The sequence below is a fragment of the Balaenoptera ricei genome, chromosome 3 (assembly GCF_028023285.1).
Source record: "Balaenoptera ricei isolate mBalRic1 chromosome 3, mBalRic1.hap2, whole genome shotgun sequence".
In the NCBI taxonomy this organism is placed as follows: Eukaryota; Metazoa; Chordata; class Mammalia; order Artiodactyla; family Balaenopteridae; genus Balaenoptera; species Balaenoptera ricei.
Window position 1 is genome coordinate 150,902,470 of NC_082641.1, and position 26,192 is coordinate 150,928,661.

General features: G+C 51.1%; 1 protein-coding gene across 2 annotated transcripts in view; it reads right to left on the reverse strand.

Moving 5' to 3' along the window:
* The window catches only part of STK10 (serine/threonine kinase 10), a 120,435-nt gene that overhangs the window by 31,177 nt on the left and 63,066 nt on the right, over positions 1 to 26,192 (reverse strand). For both annotated transcript variants that reach the window (XM_059917677.1, XM_059917678.1), the window contains exons 5-10: positions 19,386 to 19,458; positions 18,216 to 18,410; positions 17,567 to 17,648; positions 8,467 to 8,601; positions 5,868 to 6,413; positions 3,268 to 3,398 (exon numbers count right to left, since the gene is read on the reverse strand). In XM_059917677.1, the coding sequence (XP_059773660.1) occupies positions 3,268 to 3,398; positions 5,868 to 6,413; positions 8,467 to 8,601; positions 17,567 to 17,648; positions 18,216 to 18,410; positions 19,386 to 19,458 (1,162 nt within the window). The remainder of the gene's footprint in view (positions 1 to 3,267; positions 3,399 to 5,867; positions 6,414 to 8,466; positions 8,602 to 17,566; positions 17,649 to 18,215; positions 18,411 to 19,385; positions 19,459 to 26,192) is intronic.

The window sequence follows — 26,192 nt, forward strand, 5'->3', positions numbered from 1 at the left end:
CCCACCAACAGCTGCAGGAGGAGAGGCCTGCATGCTCTCAGGGGTCGGGGGGCCTTATTTGAATCTTAGCTCAGCTCGCTTTCCCTTAGGCAGTCGCCAAGTCTTTGCAGGCTCTGTTCCTGCATCTGTAAAATGGGGAGATAATCTTTACCTCTCAGGTTCTTTAAGGTTACATGAGCTGATACCTGTAGTGTCTGCCTGGCACATGGCAATCACTCCCCAAGTGGTAACTTCTCGAATGATAACGAGGAAGAAGAGGCTGCCCAGTCTCTGGGAAAAGCCAGAAATGCTTTCCAGGGGCACAGAAGAAAGCTTCCTTGAGAGCCTCTGCATTTGGGAAGAGAGGAGGCAGGAGGTGACTGCTGAGAGCTGACAAAGAGAGGGAGACCCTGACACAAGAGAGACTAAGGCTCAGAGAACAACTGACCAAAACACGAACAGAGAAGAAGGTAAGCAGCCAGGTTCTGACATTTCCTCCCTGACCAACCTGAGTTCTCACAAGGGAAAGGCAGGCAGACACAGGCTTAAGAAGGAAAGAACCAGCAATTTTAGGCAAAACCAGAAAGAACTCTGACCTAGCAGCCTCAATCTGTGAGAGCAACTATTCGGTGACACCATTCAAAAGCCTACGTGTCACCCAGTCCTCCGGAAATGCTAGGATCCAGGTACGACCAGGGATGTGGGCCAGAGCCCGCCACAGCTCGCAGCCTGGCGGCCTGGCCACATTGACAGGACGTGCGGACCTTCAGACCACAGCAGGCAGACAAGCAAAGCCTTGTTCTTTCACTGTGAGCACCTCTTCTCCACCGCGGCTCAATCTCACCTTTCAAACCTAAGTGGCACCCACTCCTCTGCTTGGGGGCCCAGTGCCAGGGCCAGAGGCATCGCTTCTAGATGAGGTGTGCTGGGTCTGGAATTTCAACCCTAGGAACCTAAACTGCCCAGAGGGGAGGTGACGGAAAGGAAACCGAGCCCTTGGGGTCTGAAGATTGAGGAGTACAGGTCACCTCCCAGGTGACCATTAAAACAGAAGGTGGTGTCATTGTCCAAGAGCAACCACACCCACCCCTCCCCCAGCCTCAAGCCTCTCCAGCGCACACAGATGAGGACACCAGTGCGTGCGTGCGTGCGTGTGTGTACACGCATATGCATGCACGCAGAAACACCACCAATGAAAAGTCTGCCTCTCATCCCCCTGGCTCCTAGAGGGGAAAAGTGCCCCCAGGCATCCAAAACTGCTTCTATTTGGCTTTGGAATGTCTGTGCTTTTTTTTTTCTCCTTTTTATTTTATTTTATTTATTTATTTATTTATTTATTTATTTATTTATTTATTTATTTATTTATTTTTACATCTTTATTGGAGAATAATTGCTTTACAATGGTGTGTTAGTTTCTGCTGTATAACAAAGTGAATCAGCTATATGTATACATATATCCCCATATCCCCTCCCTCTTGTGTCTCCCTCCCACCCTCCCTCCCTATCCCACCCCTCTAGGAAAATCAGGCCTTGTTTCTTTTTTTTCTTTTTTTAAAAAAATATTTATTTATTTATTTTTGGCTGCACTGGGTCTTAGCTGCGGCACGCGTGTGGGATCTAGTTCCCCGACCAGGGATTGAACCCAGGCCCCCTGCAATGGGAGCATGGAGTCTTAACCACTGGACCACAAGGGAAGTCCCTGTGCTTTTTAAAGATATGAATGTGTGTGATATGTTAGAGATGTCCTACAAATCAATCATGAATTTAGCCTTCAAAGGTCTGGCCTCAAGGGAGATTTGTGGGTCCAAGGCCTCCCTCCCTAACTGCAAAACCCCTCAACCCCGCCCCTGGCAGCCCCCCAGCAAGCTTCCTGGTCCAGTGGAAGCCGGGTAGAATCCTCACACAGACAGAGCTTCTCACCTGGATGACCTGAGGCAGGTAAGTTCCCACCAAGAAACAGTTTCCTAATTTACAGAACGGCCGAGATAGGGTCTCCCTGAGGAGGGCTGTCAGGGTGCCTGAGCACCTTTAAAGTGCAACGATGGTTCCTAGCAAACAGCTTTGCCTCACACCCTCCTCCCCACACCAATCCCTTCCGGTTTCATGGGTCTTGCCTCCAAAATGCATGCTGCATCCAACCACTTCTTCCCTCTGTCTGGCCACCATCCTGGCCGGGGTCTCCCTGGATCCCTGCATCAGTCCTGCCCCCTCTACGCCCAGACTCATACGGCAGCGGAGCTGGCTTTCAAAAGGGATGTCACCACTGGTCACTCTCCAGCTGCTTCACTCCAGCTATACTGGGTATGAAATCCACACTCTTCCACCCCTGCCCACGGGCCAACATGACCTTGGCCCTGCAGGTCCCGGGGACGGCTCCCCATCCTTTCCCTCCCACCTTACACTCCACACTCCAGCCCTGCCCTCTCAGGTCCCTAAACAAGCCACGCGGTCAACCCTCAGGCCTTGGCCTTGCAGTTCCCTCCGTGATCCCCGGCTCTGCTCGTGGCCAGCTCCTCTCAACCTTCTGGCTCTGCTCAGGAGATTTCCCACAGAGCAGTGTCCCCGACCCCGGCCCAGGGGCTCACTATCCTATCACCCATTATTCCCTTCACAGCATGTACCAGAGTTGGGAATTTTCTTGTGTGCTGTTTGTTGGCCCGTGAGGTGTAAGTTTTACAAAGGCAACAGCCTCAACTACCTGGGTCACCACCATGTCCCCCAGCCTGCTGTGGGGTATGGATACATGGGTGAATGGCTTGCTGGCTGGAGGGGAAGGTGGAGGGCTGGGTAGGTGGGTAGGTGATGGATGGGTGGGTGGATGGATGGATGGAAGGGTGGGTGTGCAGAGGGGTGTGTGGACAGAGAGATGGCTGTGTGGATGGATAGATGAATGGATGGATGGGTGAATGAGTGGGTAGAGGGGTGGATGGATGGATGGGTGAATGAGTGGGTAGAGGGGTGGATGGATGGATGTGTGAATGAGTGGGTAGAGGGGTGGATGGATGGATGGGTGAATGAGTGGGTAGAGGGGTGGATGGACGGATGAGTAAATGGAGGGGTGAGCAGATGCAGAGGTGGGTAGGTGGGTGGGTGGATGGACTGGTGGATGGGGGGTTGGGTGGGTTACAGAATGCAGGATCTCAGGCAAAGCCTGCTTGCTTTTGTGTCCTTGATCCCACACTTGATGCTGTAGACAGACAAACAGCTCTTGCACCAGAAGGACCCACGCCCATCCCTCTCACCGCGTCCCCACCCTATTACCACCATCAGGGCCCTCCCCAGGCTTACCTGAGAAATCTCATCTCCTCGTCCTTCTTCTCATCGTCACTGATGATCTTGGAGGTGGTGATGCTCACCTCCACGCCGTCCACCACAAACTTGCGTGTCCTCTTGAGGGTCTTATTGTGCAGCCTCGAGTTCTGGCCGGGGAAGATCATCAGGCAAAGCTCAGCGTCACAGCTAAGAATCCATGGGCGACACAGAGGGTGCAGCCCACAGCCCTCCTGGCCCCAGAGCCTCAGCCCCGTCCAGGTAGGAGGCAACTGTCCATTGTCCCCCTCTTGCCTCAAGCTTTTCAACAGGGGGAGCCTGAGTGTCTGACGCTGGGCCCTTTCCTCTCCCTGATCTCGCCCTTCAGATACGGCCCATCCCCTGCCCGCTGGCAGCCAGCACTCTCTCACACAAAAGACACGGCGTCAGAAAGAGCGAGCTGGGTTCCAATCTTCCCTCTACCACCTACTGGCTCTGTGACCCTGGGCAAGTCCGTTGTCCTGTCCGAGCCTCAGCTTCCTCGACCTGTCAGAGGAGGTTGCAAAGATGCGATGGGGGTGGGGCATACAACAACACCCGGCTCATGGCAAGGGTTCAACACTTGGTATTTATTTTTGACGGTTATTACTGCAGACCACGATCTCTTATCCTCAATGCCAAAATCCAAAGAGCCCGGAAAACCAGAGTTCATAACTGCTTTGGCAGCCAAATCTGACCTGACCTGAACTCCACAGGAGGCCACGCCCATCTAGAGCCACCATGAGATTATTCATAATCTTTATCTTTACTTTTTCCTATGAATAATCATGCCTTTCACGTGTGGTTGCTTACACAGTGCTGCCAGAACTCCTCCAGGAGGAGTTAAGGGTATTTAAATACCCTTTGAAAGTCCTCTATCCTGACTCGGATGTAGGCCTGTGGGCCTGCAAGGAAGGCATCACGGCCTCTCCCCTCCGACCTCTCCACTGCTTTCCGAGGCCCCTCCTGGTGCAGCGCAGGCCGGCCTTTCCGAGGGCCTGCCAGCCCTGCAAGTGCAGGGAGAGCCAGGGTGGCACCCAGCAGGAGGCCTCTGCCCTCAAAGTCCCCGCTGACCCCCGTGCCCGCTCAGTCGAGCCCAGCAGACTGTCCTTGGCCCTGAGGTCTGGGTTCCCCTCCCCTGCAGGCTCCCACCTCTTCCCATGGCACCTCGCCCAGCAGCTCTGGATGCTCTCGGCCCTGAAAGGTCACCCTGCAGCTCATCGCCCTACAGCATCCAGCTCACGTGTCCCAGGACTCAGTTCAAGCTGAGTCAGACTAGCAACCAGAAATGCACGCTGGCTGGAGATGGTGGGGGAGGAAGGAGGCCTGGGTGCAGCCCTCACAATAGAGCTGCTTGCTCCTGGTCGCCGGGCCTCCGCCTGGGGGTAACAAGCTCCCCGTCAAGCCAAGGGTGCTGACGCAGCCGTGGACTCTTATCAGGACAGCCGCGTTCCCTGACTCACTGCCAGCCCGCCAGCAAAGGAATGTTCTCAATACCCTTGAGAAGAGGTGGGGACCCGGCTCTGGGTGGGTCAACCTTTATTTAAAAGAACAAAAAAATTACTGTTTTTTTTTTTTAACCCTTAGTGTCTTTTTAAGAAGAGAAGGGACAGACCCCCTACCCTAAGGAAGATGAATATACATCAGAGCTGCTGTCATCTCCGCTTGTCCTGGTGACCTGTTAAAACTGTGCTTTCTTTCTGTTCCCAAAGCTAATTGTGCTGACTGACTGCCTCTCCTTCGGCTCCCTCTCATTTGGCCAGTATTTTTGAGTCTCTGCTGTGTCATTTTCACCAAGTAAGTGACGGAAGGAAAAAACAAAAAAGATGCAGAACCTTCCCCTAAATTCAGCCTTGGTTGGGGATGAGGTCCTCAGTGTGGCCAATCAGGTGACCAACAGTGAGTTCACGAATACCTCACTATTTGTGAGATGGGCAGGGAATGCGGTCTGCCCTTCCCGAGGACAAGCAGGCCAAAGCTCCCACCGCGAGGGCAGAATGGCATGTGGGATTCAGAGCTCAGAGTCTGGAGTCTGACCAGCTCCCCACCTCCCACCTGAGCCTCCGTTTGCTGGGCTGTACTTTGGGATGATTGAAGGCGCCTCATCTGGGGTTGCTTTTAAGCATTTTGCAGTACAGGCCTCGTGCTGAGCTCTCAAGTGCAGTGGCTACTGTCATTCACAATGCCACCTCCTCCGGAACAGCCACGAGCCAGGAGGAAGCCTCGAGCCCACTCCCTTTAACTGAATCAGTTGGCAGCTGGACCACACGGCTGACCTCCAAGTCAGAGAACTTTCGCTTCTAGAATCGTCTCTCCCCCATCTTAGCAGGGCCTTTAACCAAACCCAATTTAAATGGAAACCCAAACTGAAATTAAAACCCAAACCAATTAATTGCCTGACATGACTAAATCCCAGACCGAACTCAGATGTTTGGGGGTTTTAACTATGAATCAAATGGAGAGCTCTTTAAAGAAACAGCAGCCTCATGAACTACTTATAATGGAAGGCAGCCATCATATGCTTTCAAACACCAAAACCAGGCAGCAACACATTCTGCAGTGCCCCTGCTCCAAGCCTGAGGCACAAGGGGCAGCGTTACCTTGATAGACAGGGAGCCCGTCTCTCTGTTCAGGGCCAGGTCGGCTGAGAGGGAGGCGCCATAGTCCATGCTCTCGGAGGTGGAGAGGCTGCCACAGTCTGAGTCCCTCTTGGAAGGGCCTAGAGCCCCCTGGGCAGGGAGCTCCAGGCTGCCGTTGGCCAGCTTCTCGCCACCCAAGGTCTCCAGGGCGCTGCTGTTGGGACGGCTCTGGCTTGCTTTCTGGGACCTGCTGGCTGCTGGACTGAGGTCCCCACCCTGGTCAGTGGCTTGCTTCTCCTCGGATACCTGAATCCTGGCATCCATGGACACCGGTCGGGACTTCCGGAGGGGCACGGGCACGGCTAGGCCGTTCTCATTTCCAGGGGCCACATCTGGGGGGCTGGTGGCTTGGAGGGATGTGTCCCCAGAGGGTTGGTTGGGCCCATTCACAATGTCCTGAGGCTGGCTGGGTGGCAGTGGGGTGAAAGATGATTCTTTGAGAAGCTTGTCAGCATCGAGGCTCAGCTGACTCACCTCAGAGGAGTCCCGAGTGTGGTTCCCCAGAGGCTAGGAGGAAAAAAAAACATAGTCAAGGTCATGCTACTGTGTGTCCTAGGCAAGAGTCAGAGATGCAGTGAGGTCAGAAAGTCAGACACCCACAAGATGAAGTGGGCCAGGGAGGTACAACAGGCATCCCTCCCTAGTAAGCCACGGTCCTCCCCACTCCTTATTGCCTAACTAACAATAAAATTATTGTACTACTTGCTTTGAGGAATAGGCATTCCTCCTAGGAGTGGAGGCAACCGTGGCCAGCTAGACAGCTCATGCCCTGTAGAAAGGGGGCAGTGGTTACTCTGCTCCAGCCAATTGTGACAACGTGGGAAAATGGGTCCCCTGTGCCCAGACCTTCCAATTTTTCAAGACAAGCTCGAATGTGGACTTGTACATGACATCTCCCAATTTTTAGATGGCAACTCAAATTTTTAAAAAAATCACAGAAAGGCCAAGCCAAACCTATCCAGGGGCTAGATTCAGCCTATTAGCCACTTTTTTTGTTTTGTTTTTGTTTTTTAGAGCTTTTCAGGGGAAGAAAGTACTGAAAATGTTGCTATTGTGAAATAGAACACTGATTTCTGTGGATGAAACATCAATGTCCAGCCTAATGAATAAGGTGAGCACCCACATAGCCACCTTCCAGGTCAGGAGTGGGACACTGTCCCAGTCCTGAGACCCCGACCTGTGTCCATCCTCCCCCGACACAATCATTGTCCTGACTTTGATCTCGAAGTGTTATAGGTCAGTTTGTCTGCTTTTAAACTTGATACTAACAGAATCATACCATAAGCACCCTCTTGTGCTTTTTTAACCTTGGATATGGAATCTTCAGAAGCAACTCCAATCCACCTTCTATTCAACACCCAGAGCAATGATGGTTCAAAAATTCAGATCTGATCCTGACATCCACACAACAACGCCCAACCCCTGCCTGAAACCATCAAGGCCCCCACTGTCTTCATGACAAAGATCAGCCTTCTGCCTGTGGAGAAACCAGGTGGGACGTGACACTTTCTGCCTCTTCCCCATCCTCGCTGCCTGCCCCCTCCTGGAACCGGGCCCCAGACACGCTGCTTCCCACTCCCACTCCCAGCCCACACCTGGCCCTGCCACCTATCAGCTCAGCGACTGCACCACTCGAACCTCAGTTTTCCCATCTGTAAAATGGAGCCTGGGTTCTCCTCTGTCTGAGTTGCAAGATGCCCGGCACCCAGCGGGGGCTCAGTAAGGGCTGTCGTTACTGTGCTGATTCCACTCGTCCTCCTTGGGGCGTCCCTTTCCTCGTCCTGGTGAGGATTCACGCCAGCTCAGGCTCCTCCCAGGAATGAATTAAACTTGAGAAAGTGCTGTATTGTCCATCCCCAACAGTCCAGCCCCTCCCTCACTAGGTCCACGGCACCATCTGGATAGCAAATCTCCCCTCCTGGGGGAGGCTCTCCCCCAATGGCTACACCAGGGATCCGAAAGTAGAAGCTCAGGACAGAATCCAGCCCACAGACATGTTTTGTTTGGCTCAAATGTTTTAAAAAAATGTAAATTAGCTTTCATTTAAATTTCCACTCAGCCAAGCACCGAAGCTTGCAGATGGGTTACGAATATGCCAAGACCTGGGTCCCCTGGGCACTCAGGGCAGACAGTCGGGGTCTGGGGTGGCTGGAGCCCTTCGTTCGGCCCGTTGCCTCTGATCACGTGCAGCCTTTATGTGCATTGATCCCACAGTGTGCTACACGCATCCTCATTTGGTATGTGAGCCACAACAGGAAAAAGGCTGGGAAGCAAAATGAGTCAACTACCAACTTTTAAAAACTGGAAGATCTCATATAAAAATCTGACTCCTGGTCTTCCCTGAAAACGTACAGGATTTGGTCAACACACCCTGCTGCCTCATCCCGGCCCATGTGCTGTCTTACATAACTGGTGGCGTGGGGGCCTGTGACCTCTGAGCTGGGGATAAACAGAAAGGAACCCTTCCTGCACCTCCCGGGCCCCTCCCACACCAGTCAAGGCCTGCGGGGATCCCGTCCCTCCAGCACGCCGCCCCCACCCCCGTTCCTCCAGGCCTTACAGAGGTGGCATCCACCGAGTCCTCCTCTTCCGCCTCATCCCGGCCGTCTTCAATCTCCTCCATCACTTCAGCCTTGGCCTCGGCCACCAGTTCCCGCAGAGCCTTGTTGCTGGTGATGCTGCTGACGAAGGGATGCTGAGGGGGGGCAAGACAGCTGGATTAGAACCACTGTGGGCTGGGAGGATGAGGAGGGGCAGCCAAAGCTGGGGGAGGCGATCCCCCAGGCGGAGAAGGCCAGCGGCATCCCTGAGCGAAACGTGAACATGAACTTGGTCAGGCAGACCCAGAGGCAGCTCAGAAAGTCCTGTGTGTGGTGGAAAGTGAGCCAGCTCTGCCACTCACCAGCTGTGTGACACTGAGCAAGTCCCCTTCCCTCTCTGAGCTACAGGCTTCTCACCTCTGAAGTGGAGACAATAATGCCAGACCCACAGGGATGGCATGAGGATGGAATGAGATCACGCACAGGGAAGAGCTTAGCCCAAAGCGGGAGCAGAAGTAATGTTTCAGGAGGTTTGTTTGTGTATTTGTTAATTTACTTTTTTAAAAGGTTTTCATATATGGTTTAAAAAGTATAATATATACAGTATATACATGCATATACACACATACATTATTGAAGAATTACTTACACACAGTAAAGTTCACAAATCATTAAGCTCAGGGACTTTTTCCATACATACACACCTGCTGTAACCACCACCCAGCTTAAGATACAGACCACTGGGCTTCCCTGGTGGTGCAGTGGTTGAGAATCTGCCTGCCAATGAAGGGGACACGGGTTCGAGCCCTGGTCTGGGAAGGTCCCACATGCCGCGGAGCAACTGGGCCCGTGAGCCACAATTACTGAGCCTGCGCGTTTGGAGCCTGTGCTCCGCAACAAGAGAGGCCGCGATAGTGAGAGGCCCGCGCACCGCGATGAAGAGTGGCCCCCACTTGCCACAACTAGAGAAAGCCCTCGCACAGAAACGAAGACCCAACACAGCCATAAATAAATAAATAAATAAATAAATAAATAAATAAACCCAAAGTTTAAAAAAAAAAAAAAGATACAGACCATTTCCATCACCTCGAGAAGGTCCCCATTCCCCGTGCAGTCAACCTCACTCCCCACAGGCACCCAGCTCCAGAGACTAGGTTTGCCTTCGCTTTAACTTCATCTGAACAGAATCATAGAGTACGTATTCTTTTGTGGTTGGCTTTCTTCACTCGACACGAGCTGAGCTGAGACTATGAGATTCGCCTACCCTGTTGCACATGTCGGTAAACTCTTCCCTTTTGATTCCCGTGCAGTATTCTACCACGTGACTCTGTCACGGTTTGTTTATTCTTCCTGCTGGTGCTGACCATTTATGTTGTTTCCCATTTGGGGCAACTATTAATAAAGCTGCTATGAACATGCTCGTATAGGTCTCAGGGTGGATGTGTGCGTTTGCAAAAGCTTGAGGCCAAGTAGTGTATGTTCTATTCCTAGGCGTTTACAGAAATGCCACATCTTTAAAAAGTGAAGGCTCTTTCACGGACCTTGGAAAACACCAAAGCTTTTTTTTTTATAAACTTTTCTTAATTATCAGTTAGTTGTTTTTCTTTTTAAACGTCTCTTTTTAAATTTATTTATTTATTTATTTTTGGCTGTGTTGGGTCTTCGTTTCTGTGCGAGGGCTTTCTCCAGTTGCGGCGAGCGGGGGCCACTCTTCATCGCGGTGCGCGGGCCTCTCACTGTCGCGGCCTCTCTTGTTGCGGAGCACAGGTTCCAGACGTGCAGGCTAAGTAGCTGTGGCTCACGGGCCTAGTTGCTCCGCAGCACGTGGGATCTTCCCAGACCAGGGCTCGAACCCACGTCCCCTGCATCGGCAGGCAGACTCTCAACCACTGAGCCACCAGGGAAGCCCCACCAAAGCTTTTAAGACCTCGGCAGATGGTAAATCAGCCCGAAGATCTCCCTGGTACAAGTCTGTCTCTGAGCATCTTGTCCCCACCACCAGGTTGTGGACAGGGACATGGGATTCCTCAATTCCCCACACTCACTCGGGGGCTCTTAGAAAGGCATTGGCAGGGGCGGGGTGGGGCAGTTGTTAAGTTGGAATTTGCTCATTTGAAATGCACAGGAAGGCTCTGATGAAATTCACTGTTTTTACTGTCAGTTATCAGCGGAGGAACAGTGTCAACAAGATTGCAGGGAAGTATTTAAATGACTAAAGAGAATAAATTTTCGAGAATAAATTTTCTAACACCTTGAAAACATATTCACAACTGATAGGTCCACTACAAATCATTCCTATCTGCTTGTTCTTTCTTATCTGTTTAGTACATTTGTGGAAGGCCAGAGGCAACACCCTATTCAACCTGGGCACCCCACTCTGCACACGGGAAAGCAATACACCTCACTCCTTTTAAAGAGCCCTGTCATTCAGATCTTCCTAAACCAGCCTGACTTTCTCTAGTTAGTCCAAACTAGTAAAGACGTGAAGAATTTTATTTCTTATCTTTCTCTCCCACACCCCCGTTCACTCGTTGATTCACGCCTCAGCCCCATGTTGAGGCCAGTGATGCACCAGGTGCTGAAATAAGGCCAAACACGCAGACAGGTAAGCTCCCTGGCCTTGGGGGCTCGCAGCTGAGTGGGAGAGACAATGGGCACGTAACCAAACAACAAGATCATTTTTCAGACCAGGTAATAGGATAGGCTGGAGGAACATGGGCCTGGATTGGTGCGGTGGGTGGGTGGCGGGAAAGTCTGCCTAGGTCTTTGGGCAGAGGGCCCTCCTTGGGAGGTGACATTCAAGCTGAGCCCTGAGGGATGTGAAGGGGCCGGCCAGGGAAAGATCTGGGCACAGAGAATTCCATGCAGGGGGAGCAGCAAGTACAAGGGCTGCAGCAGAGCAGTGATATAAAGAGTTACCCTTTGAAGGTATCACTCTGGCTGCTGTGTGGCTCCAAAGGGTCTTGAATTGGATATTAATAAGGATGTACTAATCGCGAGAGGCAGGAGAGTATAGCAGTGAAGATTGCTGGCTCTAGACTCAAGAGCCAGGCTGCCTGGAATAAAATCCCACTTCCACCAACTCGGGCAACTCACTCAACCTCTCTGAGCCTCAGTTTGCTCATCTGTATACTGGGAATAATAGGATGGCTGTTCTCAGCATTGTAGTAAGAGCTCAAAATGCGGCAGCTATCATCTGTATCATCACAACCACCATCAGCAGCAGCAGCACCACCACCACCACCATCATCCTCACCACCACCAACATCACCACCATCATCATCAACATCATCATCACCACCACCACCACGATCATCATCAACGCTACCACCACCACCATCATCATCACCATCATCAGTGTCAGCATCACCACCACCACCATCATCATCATCACCACCATCGTCATCACCACCATCACCATCATCACTACCATCACCATCATCCTCATCGCCATTACCACCATCCCCATTACTACCACCACCGTCATCATCACCACCACCATCATGGCTATAGCCACCATCATCACCACCATCACTACTGCCCCTGCCATCACCATGCCACCATTGCTACCACTGCCACTATCATCACGACCATCACCAGCAGCAGAACCACAACCAGAGAAGGCTTTAAGCACCAGTTTGCACTCCCAGCCATCCCCATTCCCTCCTGCATCCCCAGAGTGCAGCTTTCTGGAACTGAAGGTAAGAATCAGATCCCAAAGCTTACCGAGCTTCACACTGCACAACCTCACACATGTGAACTTGAGCAAGAAGCCACGGGACACTTCACTGCAGTTGCTGCAGCAGATGCGGCAGAAACAAATAATGCAAACACAGGCTTCTGGAAATGCCAGGTTTTCATCAGGCCATATCACATATTGACCAAATTAGTGACTCTTAAGCTTGGCCAGGAGCCTTGCTTTCTTGAGGCTGAACATCTTCTGCATGGCCTCCCTTGAGCACCCCGGGGTCTTTAGGAAGCGGAGGGGGAGGCATGGGGAAGAAAGCCTCTGACAGAGGGGCAGGTGAGCGGGACCATTCCCCTGGATGCCAAGCTCCTGGAATCCCCGGGCGAGCGGGGCTGGCAGATGGGGCAGGCCCTCCTGTGTCTGATTAGGCCCGGAACACTGTTCTGTAAACTGCTCTGGGACACAAAGCACAGACCCCCTCCTACACTGCATCAGCTCTGTTACTTCCAGGGTTGTGTTTAGAAAAGACGTTTCAACCGCCAAGCTGCCAAGGCCCATTAGAGACAAAGCCCAGCACAGAAGGGTGCGGGACCTTCCCGGGTGGCCAGTGCACTGTGCACCTGCACAGGGACGGCCTGGTCTGGGCACATGGGTCCCTAGAAAGGTGCTCGGTCACCCCCGTGGAAGACCCAGATCAGAGGGAAACTCAGCTGTCTGCTCCTTCAAGAAGAGGAAAAGCTGTTCTGTGCTATCTCTGCAGGGAGCCCCAAGGTGCCACAGAGCTCGCCAGCTGGCACCCACCCTCCGGCCAGGGCCTCTCCTGCCATCTACGCAGTCATCCTTCCCAAGAACTTGAGCCTAGTTTTCCTCTGTGTGCTTAGAAACCAACAGCCGGGGTGTCCCACACCCCAAGACTGGCTTTAGAAAATGCCTGATAACACTTTCAAGTTTTCAGGTGTCAGCAACTTTCCTTCAGTCCTCCTTCCCTCCCTCCTAACTTTATTCCACCTCTCTTTCTTTCCTTCATTCATTCAGAGAGGCAACGTACTAGAGTGGTCAAAAGAACAGGCTTTGGAACCAGATGACCAGGATCAGAAATCAGCTCTGTCACTTACACACTGTGTGACTTTGTGCAGGCTACGTAACCTCTCTGTGCTTCAGTTTTATCATCTGTTTGACAGAGATCCAAACAGTACCTATTTCATAGGGTTGTCATGAGGATTAAGTTAGCTAACATTTGCTAAGCATTTAGAATAGAACCTGGCATGGAGAAGAGGTTACATAACACTTTGTTAAGTAAAAATAAGTAAATGTATTTAACGAAGGCCCTCTCCATACCAGGCACTATTCTGGATGACTGGGGCACATCAGTGAAAGCAAAAACGAAAACAAAAACAAAGACTGCTGTCCCCAGGGAGCTGACATGCTAGTCAGGGAGATCAACAATAAACTTAATAAACTTGTAAGTTATATACTATAAGTGCTATGTGCCATGGAAAAATCAAAAGTAGGGCAGGGGAAGGAGAATTAGGAATGTGAGGGTGCAGTAGGTTTGCAGTTTTAAACAGGGTACTTGGGGGAGGCCTCACTGAGAAGCTGCCATTTGAGCAATGACTTGAAGAGAAAGAGTCAGCCATGGAGGTGTCTAGAGGAAGAGCATCCCTGGCATAGCGGACAGGCAGTGCAAAGGCCCTGAGGTTGGAGTGTGCCTGGAGTGTCTGAAGAGTAGCAAGGAGGCTGGTTGGCTGGGGAAGAGTGAGGGGGCAAGAGGAAGAGAAGTCTGAGGAGTCAAGGTGGGGTGGGCAGACCTTGCAGGACCTTGCAGGTCACTGACACTCTGGATTTTACCCTGAGTAAGATGGGAGCCATTAAGGGGCTTTGGACTCAGGAGGTATAGGAGCTGACTTATGTTTTTCCCTCTGGCTGCAAGGGAGGTGGTGAGAAGTGGCTGGATCCTGGGCATGTTCTGAAGCCAGGGACAACAGGATTCCCTGCTAGAATGGATACAGAGTGTGTGAGAAAGAGAGGGGTTCAGGATGCTTGCGAGGTTTGGGGCCTGACTGCTGGCAAGGTGGGGCTGCCACCGACTGAGACAGGAAAGCCATCGCTAGAGCATATTTGGGGAAAGATGGGGGCGCTCAGTTGCAGACGTGTTAAGTTTGAGATACCTACAGACACCTAAAGGGGTGGAGGGTATAAACAGCCAGATACAAGGACCTGTGGGCGAGGAGGGCAGTCTGGGCTGCAGGCAGAAATGCGAGAGTCATGGCGAACAGACGAGCCCATCAAGGTGATGGAGACAGAGGGAAAGGCCCTGGCGCACTTCACGTTAATCAGCTGGAGAAAGAGGACCAGGCGAAGGAGACGGACGAGTGGCCAGTGAGAAGGAAGGAAACCAAGAGAGCGTGGAGACCTGACATCAGGCGTTGACAGCAAAGGGGAAGAGGGTCGCCTGCGGCTGCTGCTGAGTCCAGCAAGACCAGCACTGAGGCCTGAGCTGACCACGAAGTCCAGAAGGTACTAACGACCTTGACAAGAATGCTGTGCTAGAACGGGGTGGGTTTGAGAGCAAATTCAACAAGTGCACGCTGCGCCCCGGACGTGTGACAGCCACGATGCTGAAGACAGCGGGTGGGCACAGAATCGCATCCACTCACACACTTCCGTGACGCAAGCACGACCCACCTCCTAGAGAGGAGGAAACTGAGGCTCAGCGTGAGGACCACTCGGGTTTCAGGAGGGCGAGCCTGATTTCAGAGCCCAGGTTACCACCAAGTGATAAGGTCCCAACAAAATATCCGTGCCAGCGAATGAATGGATCATAAACCAGTGGGGGCATAAGTCAGTCAGCTGAAGGCGGGGTGCAGGGCAGGAGGAGGGGCCGGGAGGAACGTGGGGGCCGCAGGCAGATGTGAGGCTCTGGAGGGTGTGCTGGCAAGTCAAGGTCTGGGCTTACCTGTGGCCACTCCAAGTCAGGTGACCTCGGCAGGCCACTTCCCTGGCCTGAGCCTCAGGGTCCTCACCTAAGCGGGTAACGATGCCCCACCCTCCTTAACTCAGAGACGTGGAAAAAACTGACGGCAGCCTAAGCTCTGAAAGGAGCTTTCTTTGTCTGGAGGGATCTCTACTTTCTTCTGCAACCCTTCTGTCTCAGCGAAGAGTCCTCTGGCAGGACGTTTTTTTCTCCACTATGGAACGGAAATTCCTGGCTCTGGCTGAGGCTCCCGGGCTGCCACGAGGGGATGAGGGACAGCTGGTCTCTTCCTGGCAGCATATCCTGGAGGCCGGATGTATCAGGCCAGGAGGTGCCTGCTCACGGGAAACAATTGGCCCCGGGAGCTTGGAGCTTTTGCATCTGACAGTGACAGCAGGCCCACGCACCCCCACCCCTGGTTGGCCTGGTCCAGTCCCTTGCCGACGCCACCCACCAAACACCGCAATACCCCGAAAAGAAGGCCTCTGGTAACTCCAGCCGTGTGCTTTCAAATGCAATGCAGAAATCTACAAGGAACAATCATGAGCCCCAGCAGACAGACCGCATTCTGCATCCCCGCTTCTTTCCATTTTTTAATAATTCAATTCAATGCATCAACTATTCACTGCGCACAGCACTTAACAATTAAGCTAAGCGCTTTACAGTGTCTTCTCATTTAACCCTGGCTATCATCCTCCCTTCAGAGTGAGCACAGGGTCACAGAGAGGTTAAGCCCCCTGAGCAGGGTCTCACAGCCAGTAAGTGGCAGAGCTGGGATTTGAACCCAGGACTTTTCCAGTCCACACACTGAATCACTGTGCTACACACCCCAGAGGGACGCACTGTAGCCCAGAGTGCCAACCACAGCCCCAGCACCTGGCGCACAGTAAGTCGGTGCTTGGGAGAAGCGGCTGAATGTGAAGAAAGACTCAAGTGCGCCGTGGAGCGTCGGCCCCCTTTGCTCCCACCACACGAAGGTGGAAGGACCAGAGTGGACAGGGCGTGGGCGGGCAGCCCCTCCACATCACCCAGGTCCACTTCCTCTCCCCTCCCAACAGCATTGGTGGCACGGGGACCGGGATCAGCCGCGCTAGAGACGGCCGGGCATTTCCAAACACAGCCGCAAACACTCCGACACTCACCCCGCCAGGACACGAGGCATCGGCCCCGGGCAAGGGCAGCTCGCAGCTACCTCCAATATTTCAAAGAGGTTCAAGGAAACAGTCATCCATTTCCCCACCTGGAGGCCGTTCAGCCAGCCAAAGGGATGCTCCCTGAGTCAGCTGTCAACCTGGCTGGTCTTGGAGATTCCACACCCAATAGCCAGAGGGAGCCTTGTAAGTGTAAGTCAGATGGTGTCTCCCTCCTCCAAACCCTCACGGGTGTGCCATCGCACACAGGGTGAAGCTTGCATCCTCCCAAGGTCCTGCATGACCCGCCATGACCTGGTCCCCCTCCTCTTTGAAAGGCCTGCTTCCACCGTTGGTCTTTCGTCAGGAACTTGGATTTGGGGAGGGTTCCCCCCATTAACTGAAAAGAGGGGCCAGCTCTGCCTGAACTGCAAGCGACGTGGCCCATGCTGAATGCCTGCCAGCCTTCTGCAGTCTGGAACCCTGCCCGTGCCAGGCAGAGGCTGCCCACGTGGCCAGCCCCCAGTGAAACCCAACCGAGCTCTCCAATGTGCTTCCCAGGTAAACAACACCTCACACGTGTCACCACAATGCACAGCTGGGGGAACTAAGCACAGACCGTGTGACTCCAGTGGAAGGGGACTCTGGAAGCTCCTGCCTGGCTTCCCTCAGGTGCCTTTTCCTCTGTATCTTTTTGCTGTAATAAGTCACAGTGGAGAGTACGACTAGATGCTGCGTCCCGAGTGTCCTCTTAGGGAAGCACTGAACCTGGGGGTGGACACGCCCCCGTACCGCTCCGATCTCATCTCCAGCCCTGCCCCCCTCCTCACCCCAGCTCCTGCACCCTGGCCCCCTGGCTCTCCCAGCTGCACCAATCGTGCCCCCATCCTAGGCCTTCACCTCTGCTCCTGAGCACCATGTGCCTGGCCCCCTGGCCTCCTTTGGGTGTCTGTGCACAGAGCCCCTCGTGTCCTTTTATAGGAGAGCAACCCCTCCCAGGCCCCCCTCCCCTGTGCTGTTCTCTTTTCCTCCACAGCCCTGCTCTCCGCCACGTGCACTATCTGCTCGCCAGCTGCCTGTCTCCCCCGCTGGAAGGTAAGGTCCTTGAGGACAGGAGTCTGGGGGCTCCCTTACCACAGCCAGTCCTCCCCGCACGAGGGCCAGCCCGTGGCAGGTGCTCAGGGAATGTCGGCCGATGAGTGAACAGTTGTGCACACCATCGCCTGGGCTGGGGGAGGACGAACCCAGCTTCCAGGTCACGGGTGATCTGTCCACAGGAAGGGCTGGGCAGAGGGACAGGCGGCCACCCGGGAGAGGGGACCACTCACCTCCAGGAGCTGTGCAGCGCTGGGCCGGGTCTCCGGGTTCTTATCCAGGGCCGTCTTCAGGAAGTCTCGGAACTCCGCAGACCTGGGAGGACAGACAGGTAAGCTGGGAGCGGGCGAGAGCCGAGAAAACTCCCCACATCACTGACTCCACTCTCCTGGGAGGCGCGTGCTTCCCAAACACGCCCTTCAAAGGACAAAGGGTGCCTTTATAAGCTAAATGGCAGAGGCGACGGGGCCTTCAAGATGCCCTTCTCGTCACAGACAGCGCCAACAGAGAGGATGTGGAAATCAGAGGAGCAGGGACTTGCCCGAGGGCACACAGTGAAACACAGCAGTGCTGGGGTTCGAGCCCCAATTCCCAGCCCAGGGTTGTACCACGTGGCTGCTGGGGCTCACGTGGGCTCTTACTCCTGCAGTGGGATCCGGCTTATCTGGGTTACCCGGTCTCCCTGATGGAGAGCCGATGTCCACAGCACAGAGGGAGGAAAGAGCCAGGAGGGTCCAGGGAGCTCAGAGAGGCCTGCAGACCCCCAGGCCCAACTGCTCCCAACTGCGGAGCCCAGCAGCGACAGCAGAGCCCTGGCACCCCGCATCCCAGGCCCGCTGGCCGTCCAGCAAACACCCTCAGGCAGGCCTCCTGGCTACTTACCACTTAGAAGGCATGAGTAGCGTGGGAGGGTCTGACTTGGCGATCTTGAGCAGGACCCGCATGGGGTTGAGCTCGTGGTGCGGGGGCTCGATCTGGGCCATCTCAATCAGAGTGATGCCCAGGGACCAGATGTCGGCTTTGTAGTCGTATGGGGTGTCCTTCATGGTCTCACACATCACCACCTCGGGGGCCATCCTGAACCAACCAAGGGACAACAGAGGGCTCAGACCCTGGCCTCCACAGGCGCTTCTCAGAGACTCAGGGTCAAGGACCAGCACAAGCCAACATCAGGGGGTTGGCAGCACTCCCGAGTCATGAGTTTCATTCCTTTCCATCCCACTGTCTTCCTTAGGACCGTTTTCTCACAGAAAGATGCCTTCCAAGCAGCTCCACTGCCCAAGTCCTGCTGCAGTTCTGATTCCTACCACAAGATGGCAGCAACAATCCAGAACACAGGGTCCTGGGGAAGGGGTGGGTGGGAGCAGTGGGGAAGGGACCCAGGAAAAACTGGGGGCGGGAAGGGGGGTGAAGAGAACACAACAGCACATAGAGAAGGGATGGGAGAGAAAAGGAGAAAGAGGAATAAAAGGGCAGAGAGAGAAAGAAAGAGTGAGTAATAAGCAAGCAAGAAAGGAAACTCACTCCACGATGGGAAGTAAAACAGAAAGTAGTTAGGTATGAAACTGAGAGAGGTTTTTTTGTTTGTTTGCTTGTTTTTAAAGTAATAGTTTTGGAAAAGAAGGAAACACAATGGACTGGATAAGTCTGGGGAGATTTCATATAAGCATAGGAACTGAACTTGTATTGTTCATCTTCATGGCCCTAGCCCTATGCCTGGCACTCAGTCAAGAACCATTTTTCAGGGGTGTCAGTTCTTATTAATGGAGCATTTTCTACATGCACCATCCCATTCAAGCCTCACAATAGCCCATTATGTAGGTGCTATTATACCCCTGATTTTACAGGTGAGTAAACTGAGGCACACGAAGCTGAGCAACATGGCCAAGGTCTCAGCACTAGTAAGTGGGGGGATCTGGGCTCAGACCCAGTAGGCTGACTCAGGAGCCCCTGCCTCTGTCCTCTCTCCTCTAGACCAGCCAGAGGAACCATGGAGAGTTGGAGGTGTAGCGTTCAGTCCACCATCCCATTTCCAGAAGCTACACGACTTACCAGTAAGGCGTTCCTATGAAGGAATCTCGTTTCTGCAGAGTCTTCAGATTCTTGGCAGACACACCAAAGTCAGCTGCAAGGGAAGAATCTCAGATAGAGTACTGGATGGACATTCCTCCACCCACAGCCCTGGGGCATGGACTCAGAGACACACGTTCCAAATCAACTAACAGATGCCATTTTCTATCTAGCAAACTAGTGATCATTAAAAAACAACAATACCTACTGCTGTAAGATGTATTGAGACATGCACTTTCCTACTTGCTAATAAGAATAGAAACTGAAGGGGACTTCCCTGGTGGTCCAGTGGTTAAGAATCCACCTTCCAACGCAGGGGGTGCGGGTTCAATCCCTGGCCGAGGAACTAAGATCCTACATGCCGCAAGATGCAACTAGAGAGAAGCCCGCACGCCGCAATGATGGATCCCAGGTGCCGCAGCTAAGACCCAACACAGCCAATAAATAAATAAATAAATTTTTTTTAAAAAAAAGAATATAAATTGAAGAGGCTTTTAGGAAAGCAGTTTGGCAATAAATAGCAAGAACCTTTCAAATATCCATACTCTTCTGGTGCAGTAATTCCAAATCTAGGAATCTAACTTAATGGAATAATCGGGGGGGTTTAATTTTTATTATTTATTTTATTTATTTTTTATTATTTTTGGCTGCATTGGGTCTTCGTTGCTGTGCGTGGGCTTTCTCTAGTTGCGGCCAGTGGGGGCTACTCTTCATTGCAGTACACACAGGCTTCTTATTGCAGTGGCTTCTCTTGTTGTGAAGCACGGGCTCTAGGCGTACGAGTTTCAGTAGTTGTGGCTCACAGGCTCAGTAGTTGTGGCTCGCGGGCTCCAGAGTGCAGGCTCAGTAGTTGTGGTGCATGGGCTTAGTTGCTCCATGGCATGTGGGATCTACCTGGCCCATGGCTCGAACCTGTGTCCCCTGCATTGGCAGGCGGATTCTTAACCACTGCGCCACCAGAGAAGCCCGAAGTAATCTTAAATATTAAAAAAAAATTATGCGTAACGATATTCACCAAAGTGCCATCATAATAGAGACGAGTTAAAAACAACCACAATTGCTTAGCTTTCAGGGAGTGATTTTAAAACTTCTTGCATGCAATATATAATATATTCTGTCTTTTCCAAAAGAACTTAAGGGACTCTCCTGGTGGTCCAGTGGTTAAGACTCCACGGTCCCAATGCAGGGGGCCCAGGTTCGATCCCTGGTCAGGGAACTAGACCCACGTGCATGCCGCAACTAAGAGTTAGCATGACACAACTAAAGGTCCCACACGCCGCAACTAAGACCTGGCACAGCCAAATAAATAAATCAGTAAATAAATATTTTTTTAAAAAAGAATTTAAGATGGTGTATCAAATACACACACACACACACACACACACACACACACACACAGAGCAAGATGAACTAGGAAATTAGGAGAAGTAAGAAAGAAGGTAAAGGGTAAATAATTGAACAGATTAAGAAAAATGTGATACACACACACAGTGGAATATTTCGTAGTCATTAAAGTTTTGAAGTACTTTATTCAATATTTTAATATTAAATTATACACATTAATATTAAATTTTAACATACATTTCATAATGATAATAGGTGAGGAAGGTTAAGAGGTACAAACTTCCCATTACAAAACAAATGAGTCACGGGGATGAAATGTACAGTGTGGGGAATATAGCCAATAATCATGTAATATCTTTGTGTGGTGATAGATGGTAACTAGACGTATCATGGTGATCATTTTGTAATGTGTAGAAATATCGACTCACTATGCTATGCACCAGAAATCAACATAGTGTTGTCAATTATACCTCAAAACAAACAAACTCACAGAAAAATAGATCAGATGTGTAGGGGTTCGGGGGAGGGGGAATTGGATGAAGGTGGTCAAAGGTACAAACTTGCAGATATAAGATAAATAAGTCCTAGGGAGGTAATGTACAACATGACAAATAGAATTAACACTGCTGGGTGTTATATATGAAAGCTGGTAACACAGTACATCCTAAGAGTTCTCATCACAAGGAAAAAAATTTTTTCTTTCATTTTGTAACTATACAAATGGATGTTCACTAAACTTACTGTGATAATCATTTCATGATATATGTAAGTCCAATCATTATGCTGTGACCTTAAACTGATACGGTGCTGAATGTCAATTATATCTGAATAAAACTGGAAGTAAAAATAAATTAAAAATTTAAAATAACATATATTTAAATATTTCAATATTTAATAGAATATTAAAATATTTTATTGGTATATTTATATAGATTAAATGGGAAAGGGGGAGGATGTATATTATATGGTCAGAATTATGCCCCACTCCCTCCCCCACAAAAGGGCAAAAATATATTTTGCATTATTGGAGGAAATGTACCAGCCTGCTTAAATGGTTGCCTGTGGGTGGTAAGACTAGACGAGGTTTCTTCTATTTTCTGAATTCCCGAAGTTTGCTGTGAGAAACGCGTATGACTTTCAGGACTAACAGAAAATAAATAAATATAATTTCTCTTTACACACACATCCACCACCACCGGTCTTGCTTCACACACCCGCTGCTAAGGGAAGAGCCCAGCGCCACGAAGAGGAATTTATTTTCTCCAGTGCTCCGGCCTTCAGGGGCCAAGTTTCATCTTCATTAAAAACTAAACTCAGGAGGAAGCAACACCTTGAGAGAACTGTCGATGTTCAGTCTGAAGCCTGGCTTCGAGAAACTGCAAAATTGTTATATAACTGCTGGCCACCCCCCCGGGAGCCTCCGCCTGGGTCTGGAAGCCACGATCAGGTGCTTTAATCAGACTCACAATTTCAAACCAGGAGGGAGCATAATGCTGAGAGACGGGCCTGAACACTAGAGAGGTGGGTTCCAGTCTTGCCCCTTCTATTTCACCAGGTTCATTCATCTATTCATTCAGGTACCATCTGGAACCACACACAGGCCCAGGGCAGAGAATACAGTGGGGAAAAAGCAAATGAAGTCCTTGCCCTCGGGCAGCTCAAAGCTTAGTTGTGGAGGCAGACAGCAATCAGACAAGCACCAACTCACAACCATGTAAAGTGATGGAAAGTTAGGGCTGCGGGGCTGGGAGGGTCTACAGTCGGGGGATGTGACCTCAAGAGAGCAGGGAAGGGAGGACCTGGAGGAAGTCCAGATAAGTGCCACCAGGCTATTCATTCATTCAACAAGCACTAACTGAACATCCCTCACGGGCCAGGCACTGTTCTAGGCACAGAGATGAACCAAAACCCTCACCCTCATTGGCTTGTTATCCTGGTGGTGGAAACAGGTTCTCCACACCACATGATTCCTGGTAATGAGAAGGGCCATGCAGGGATAAGGCAGGGCAAAGGGACAGAGAGTTCTGGATGGATGGGCGGCTATTTTAGACAGGAGGTCAAGGTCTAGGGGAAACTATTTCCAGGCAGAGGAAGCAAGCTGGCTGGAGGGCCGAGGAGGGGCAGGGCAGCATGGCTGGAAGGGGGTGGACTTGGATAAGTGGGGAAATAGGCAGGGGCCAGGATAGTTACCAAATCTCTGACCCTCAGTTTCCCCGCCAGTGACATGGGGATGGTGAGACTGTAGAACTACTTTGTAGGGTTGCAGTGAGAATTAAATGCCGCATAAAGCAAGCAGCTCCAAGCCCGGCTCTTGGTAAATGCTCTGTCATGATGGTGAATATTCCATGGGTACTTGAACTGGCACCCTCGAGATCCTTAGGTCGGGAAAAGGACGAGGCTGTACTGAGACCCCTTCCTGGGAATGGTCAGGAAAGCTGGTCTCTGAGCCCCAGTCAGTGCTAACCGGACAACAGCTACTCCATCAGCTGATGACAGTGCTCACGGGACCGTCTGGCTATGGGGGTTGGGGGGCTGTCGCCTTCCAGGGTGGGAGCAGCTACTGCTGCAGGGTGAGATGCAAAAACCAGGAAACCCAGGTGAGAAGCCAGCTCTGCTGCTGACCACCCTGTGGCCTGGGCAAGTCGTCACCCCATCACTGGGCTCCTGGGTAAGAATGGGGACCCAGGCTCACCTCCTTCCTGCTGGGTCCGCCTGGGCCCCACGTGGGCCTGGCTATCCTGTAAATACCAACAACGGCTGGCACGCCATTCCACCACATCTTTGCAGGAGACTGACTGCCTCTCAGACCCAGGGTGAGGCTTCCAGGCGGGAGGCTGGAGCTGGCCACTCCCATACCACAGCGCCCACTGGTCCCTTCCGGAGAAGGGAGAGGAAAAGCAGAAACCACCGACTTTCAAAATGACACACAGTTGGTCCCCAGGGCCCTCCCTGATGCAAGCGCCTGCCAGCTTTTTGGGTGGCTGCTACTTCCCCTTCTGGGGACCAGCCAGGAGGGTGGGGCGGCCCCTCCCTGCAGCCCAGAACCCTCACACTGTCCCTGGGCAGCGGTGGCCACAGCCGTTTGCTCCCTGAAGGGAGTTTATAAGCCGTATCCTCCGATAGGTGGATGGCTGCTCTGGGACAACTCAAAGGCAGTCTGGGATTTTCAACAGGCAGTCTCTTCTGTTGAAAACACTCCTCCCTTCCCTTTTCCTATTTTAAAACAAGAATCAGAGACAAAGCAGCAGGCAGGTGAGGACTCCATAAATTATCATTTCCATATGGAAAGGGGCCATTTCTGCTTTGTCCACAGCAGTATCCCAGCACCACATGTGCCACATGAAACACTCAACAGGGCTATCAAATGAACAACAGAATAAATGAACGGACGGAAAAAAAAATGGCAAAACTGGGTTTTAAGAAACATGTTTGATAACAATTCTATTTCTGGAAATAAATCCCCCCCAAACAGATTTCAAATATACATGGAAGCTTCTGAAAGCATTATTCAAAAGAGTGAAAAATTAGAAAAAAACCTAAGCTGCTGCTGGAGCCTGGTTGGCAGATAGTTCAGTAAATTTGGGCTCACGCGGACCATAAGATAACATGCAGCCCTTAAAAAAGAACGAATTTGGGCTTCCCTGGTGGCGCAGTGGTTGGGAGTCCGCCTGCCAATGCAGGGGACGCGGGTTCGAGCCCTGGTCCGGGAAGGTCCCACATGCCGCGGGGCGGCTGAGCCCGTGAGCCACAATTACTGAGCCTGCGCTCTGGAGCCCGTGAGCCACAACTACTGAGCCCACGTGCCTGGAGCCCGTGCTCTGCAACAGGAGAGGCCACTGCAGTGGGAGGCCCGCGCACCGCAGCAAGGAGTGGCCTCTACTCGCCGCAGCTGGAGGGGGCCCACGTGCGGCAGCGGAGACCCAACACAGCCAAAAATAAACAAATAAAATAAATAAATTAAAAATGGATTTCTATTTAAAAAAAAAAAAAAGAACGAATTTGCCTTTGTACCTACTAACTTGGACGTGCGTCCATAACACGCTGCCCCCACCATGGTGCTGACAGACCGACGCACTGTGTGGAATGAACAGTAGGAATTCCAGTTGTATCTTAAAAGAATGACCCACGCACACTGCATGCACACAAAGACGTCCACCAACATCGAAAAGAGTCTGAAAGGCTGCACATCAAACTTAATTGTGACCACCTCCCCGGAAGTGGGATTTTGCTGGGGGCAGTATGCTGAAGGGGCCTTACATTTTTTACTGAATACACCTTTTATTCTTTAAAATGTTTATGACGGAGAGTACGCATCGCTTTTATGAAAAGCAGGTTTGAAAAGCTGAGATGCATATGGCGAAGTTTGGGGTGAGGGTTGTGGGGTTTTGTTTTTGTTTTTTCTTTTTTAAAGTAAAGCTCAGTGGGGGCCAGGATGTGGTGAAAGAACTTCACACTCCACTGGGGGGTGTGAACTGGCGCACCCAGCGTGAACGGCACACTGGCCACAGGTATCAACACCACCCGACACGCTGCACACACCCAACAGTCCTAATTCCAAGACTCCCTCTTAAAGGTGTGATTACAGACAGAGACTTGCAGACCCATGAACAAGCATGCCCATCACTACGCTTGTTAGAGGATAATGTGAGAAACCTCACGAGATGCCTAAATATCCAACTCTGGGGATTTCATAGGTCAATTATGGTTTGTGCACATGATGGAATGAAAGAAAAACATTAAATAACCATGTTTCCGAGGAATATTTAAGGATATGGGGAATTATCTGATATTATTCAATTTTTTTAAAAAGCTGACTGGAAAAAAAATATATATATATATACTATGATCCAAATTTTTTAAAAAAATACATGTTAATCTAATAAAAACTAATATTTACTGAGAACTTATAAGGTGTGCAGCACTACACAAAGAGGCTTATGCGTATCATTTACCTTCCTCTGTATGTCATTTTGCATCTCATCAGCATATATATTCCTATGTATGTCATTTATATCTATGACCCTTTGGGGTAGGGAAAAGTATTATCCCCATCTTACAGATGAGGACAAGGAAGTTTAGAGAGATTAAGTAACTTGCAGATGGTCACCCAGATCTAAGGACAAATGTGACGCTAAGCCTGTGCTCTACCACTCTCTGGTCTTTCTGAGCTCAGAAAAAAGACAGGAAGGAAGTAGTGCATCTTGGCAAGATTAGAAGAGACTTTAATTTCCTTCCTTGTGGGTCTTATTCCTAACTGTCTATACGACTATATCTACCTATATACTCATTCATATATTTATTTTCTTATTACCAAGGTAATACTGCTTATCAAAAATTCAAATATTTACAGAATAAAAAGTCTCCATAATCCTGGCAGAGATAAACACTTAAGAGTTTGCTGCATAGAGCTCCAGATTTATTTATAAAAATAAAAATCATATATGT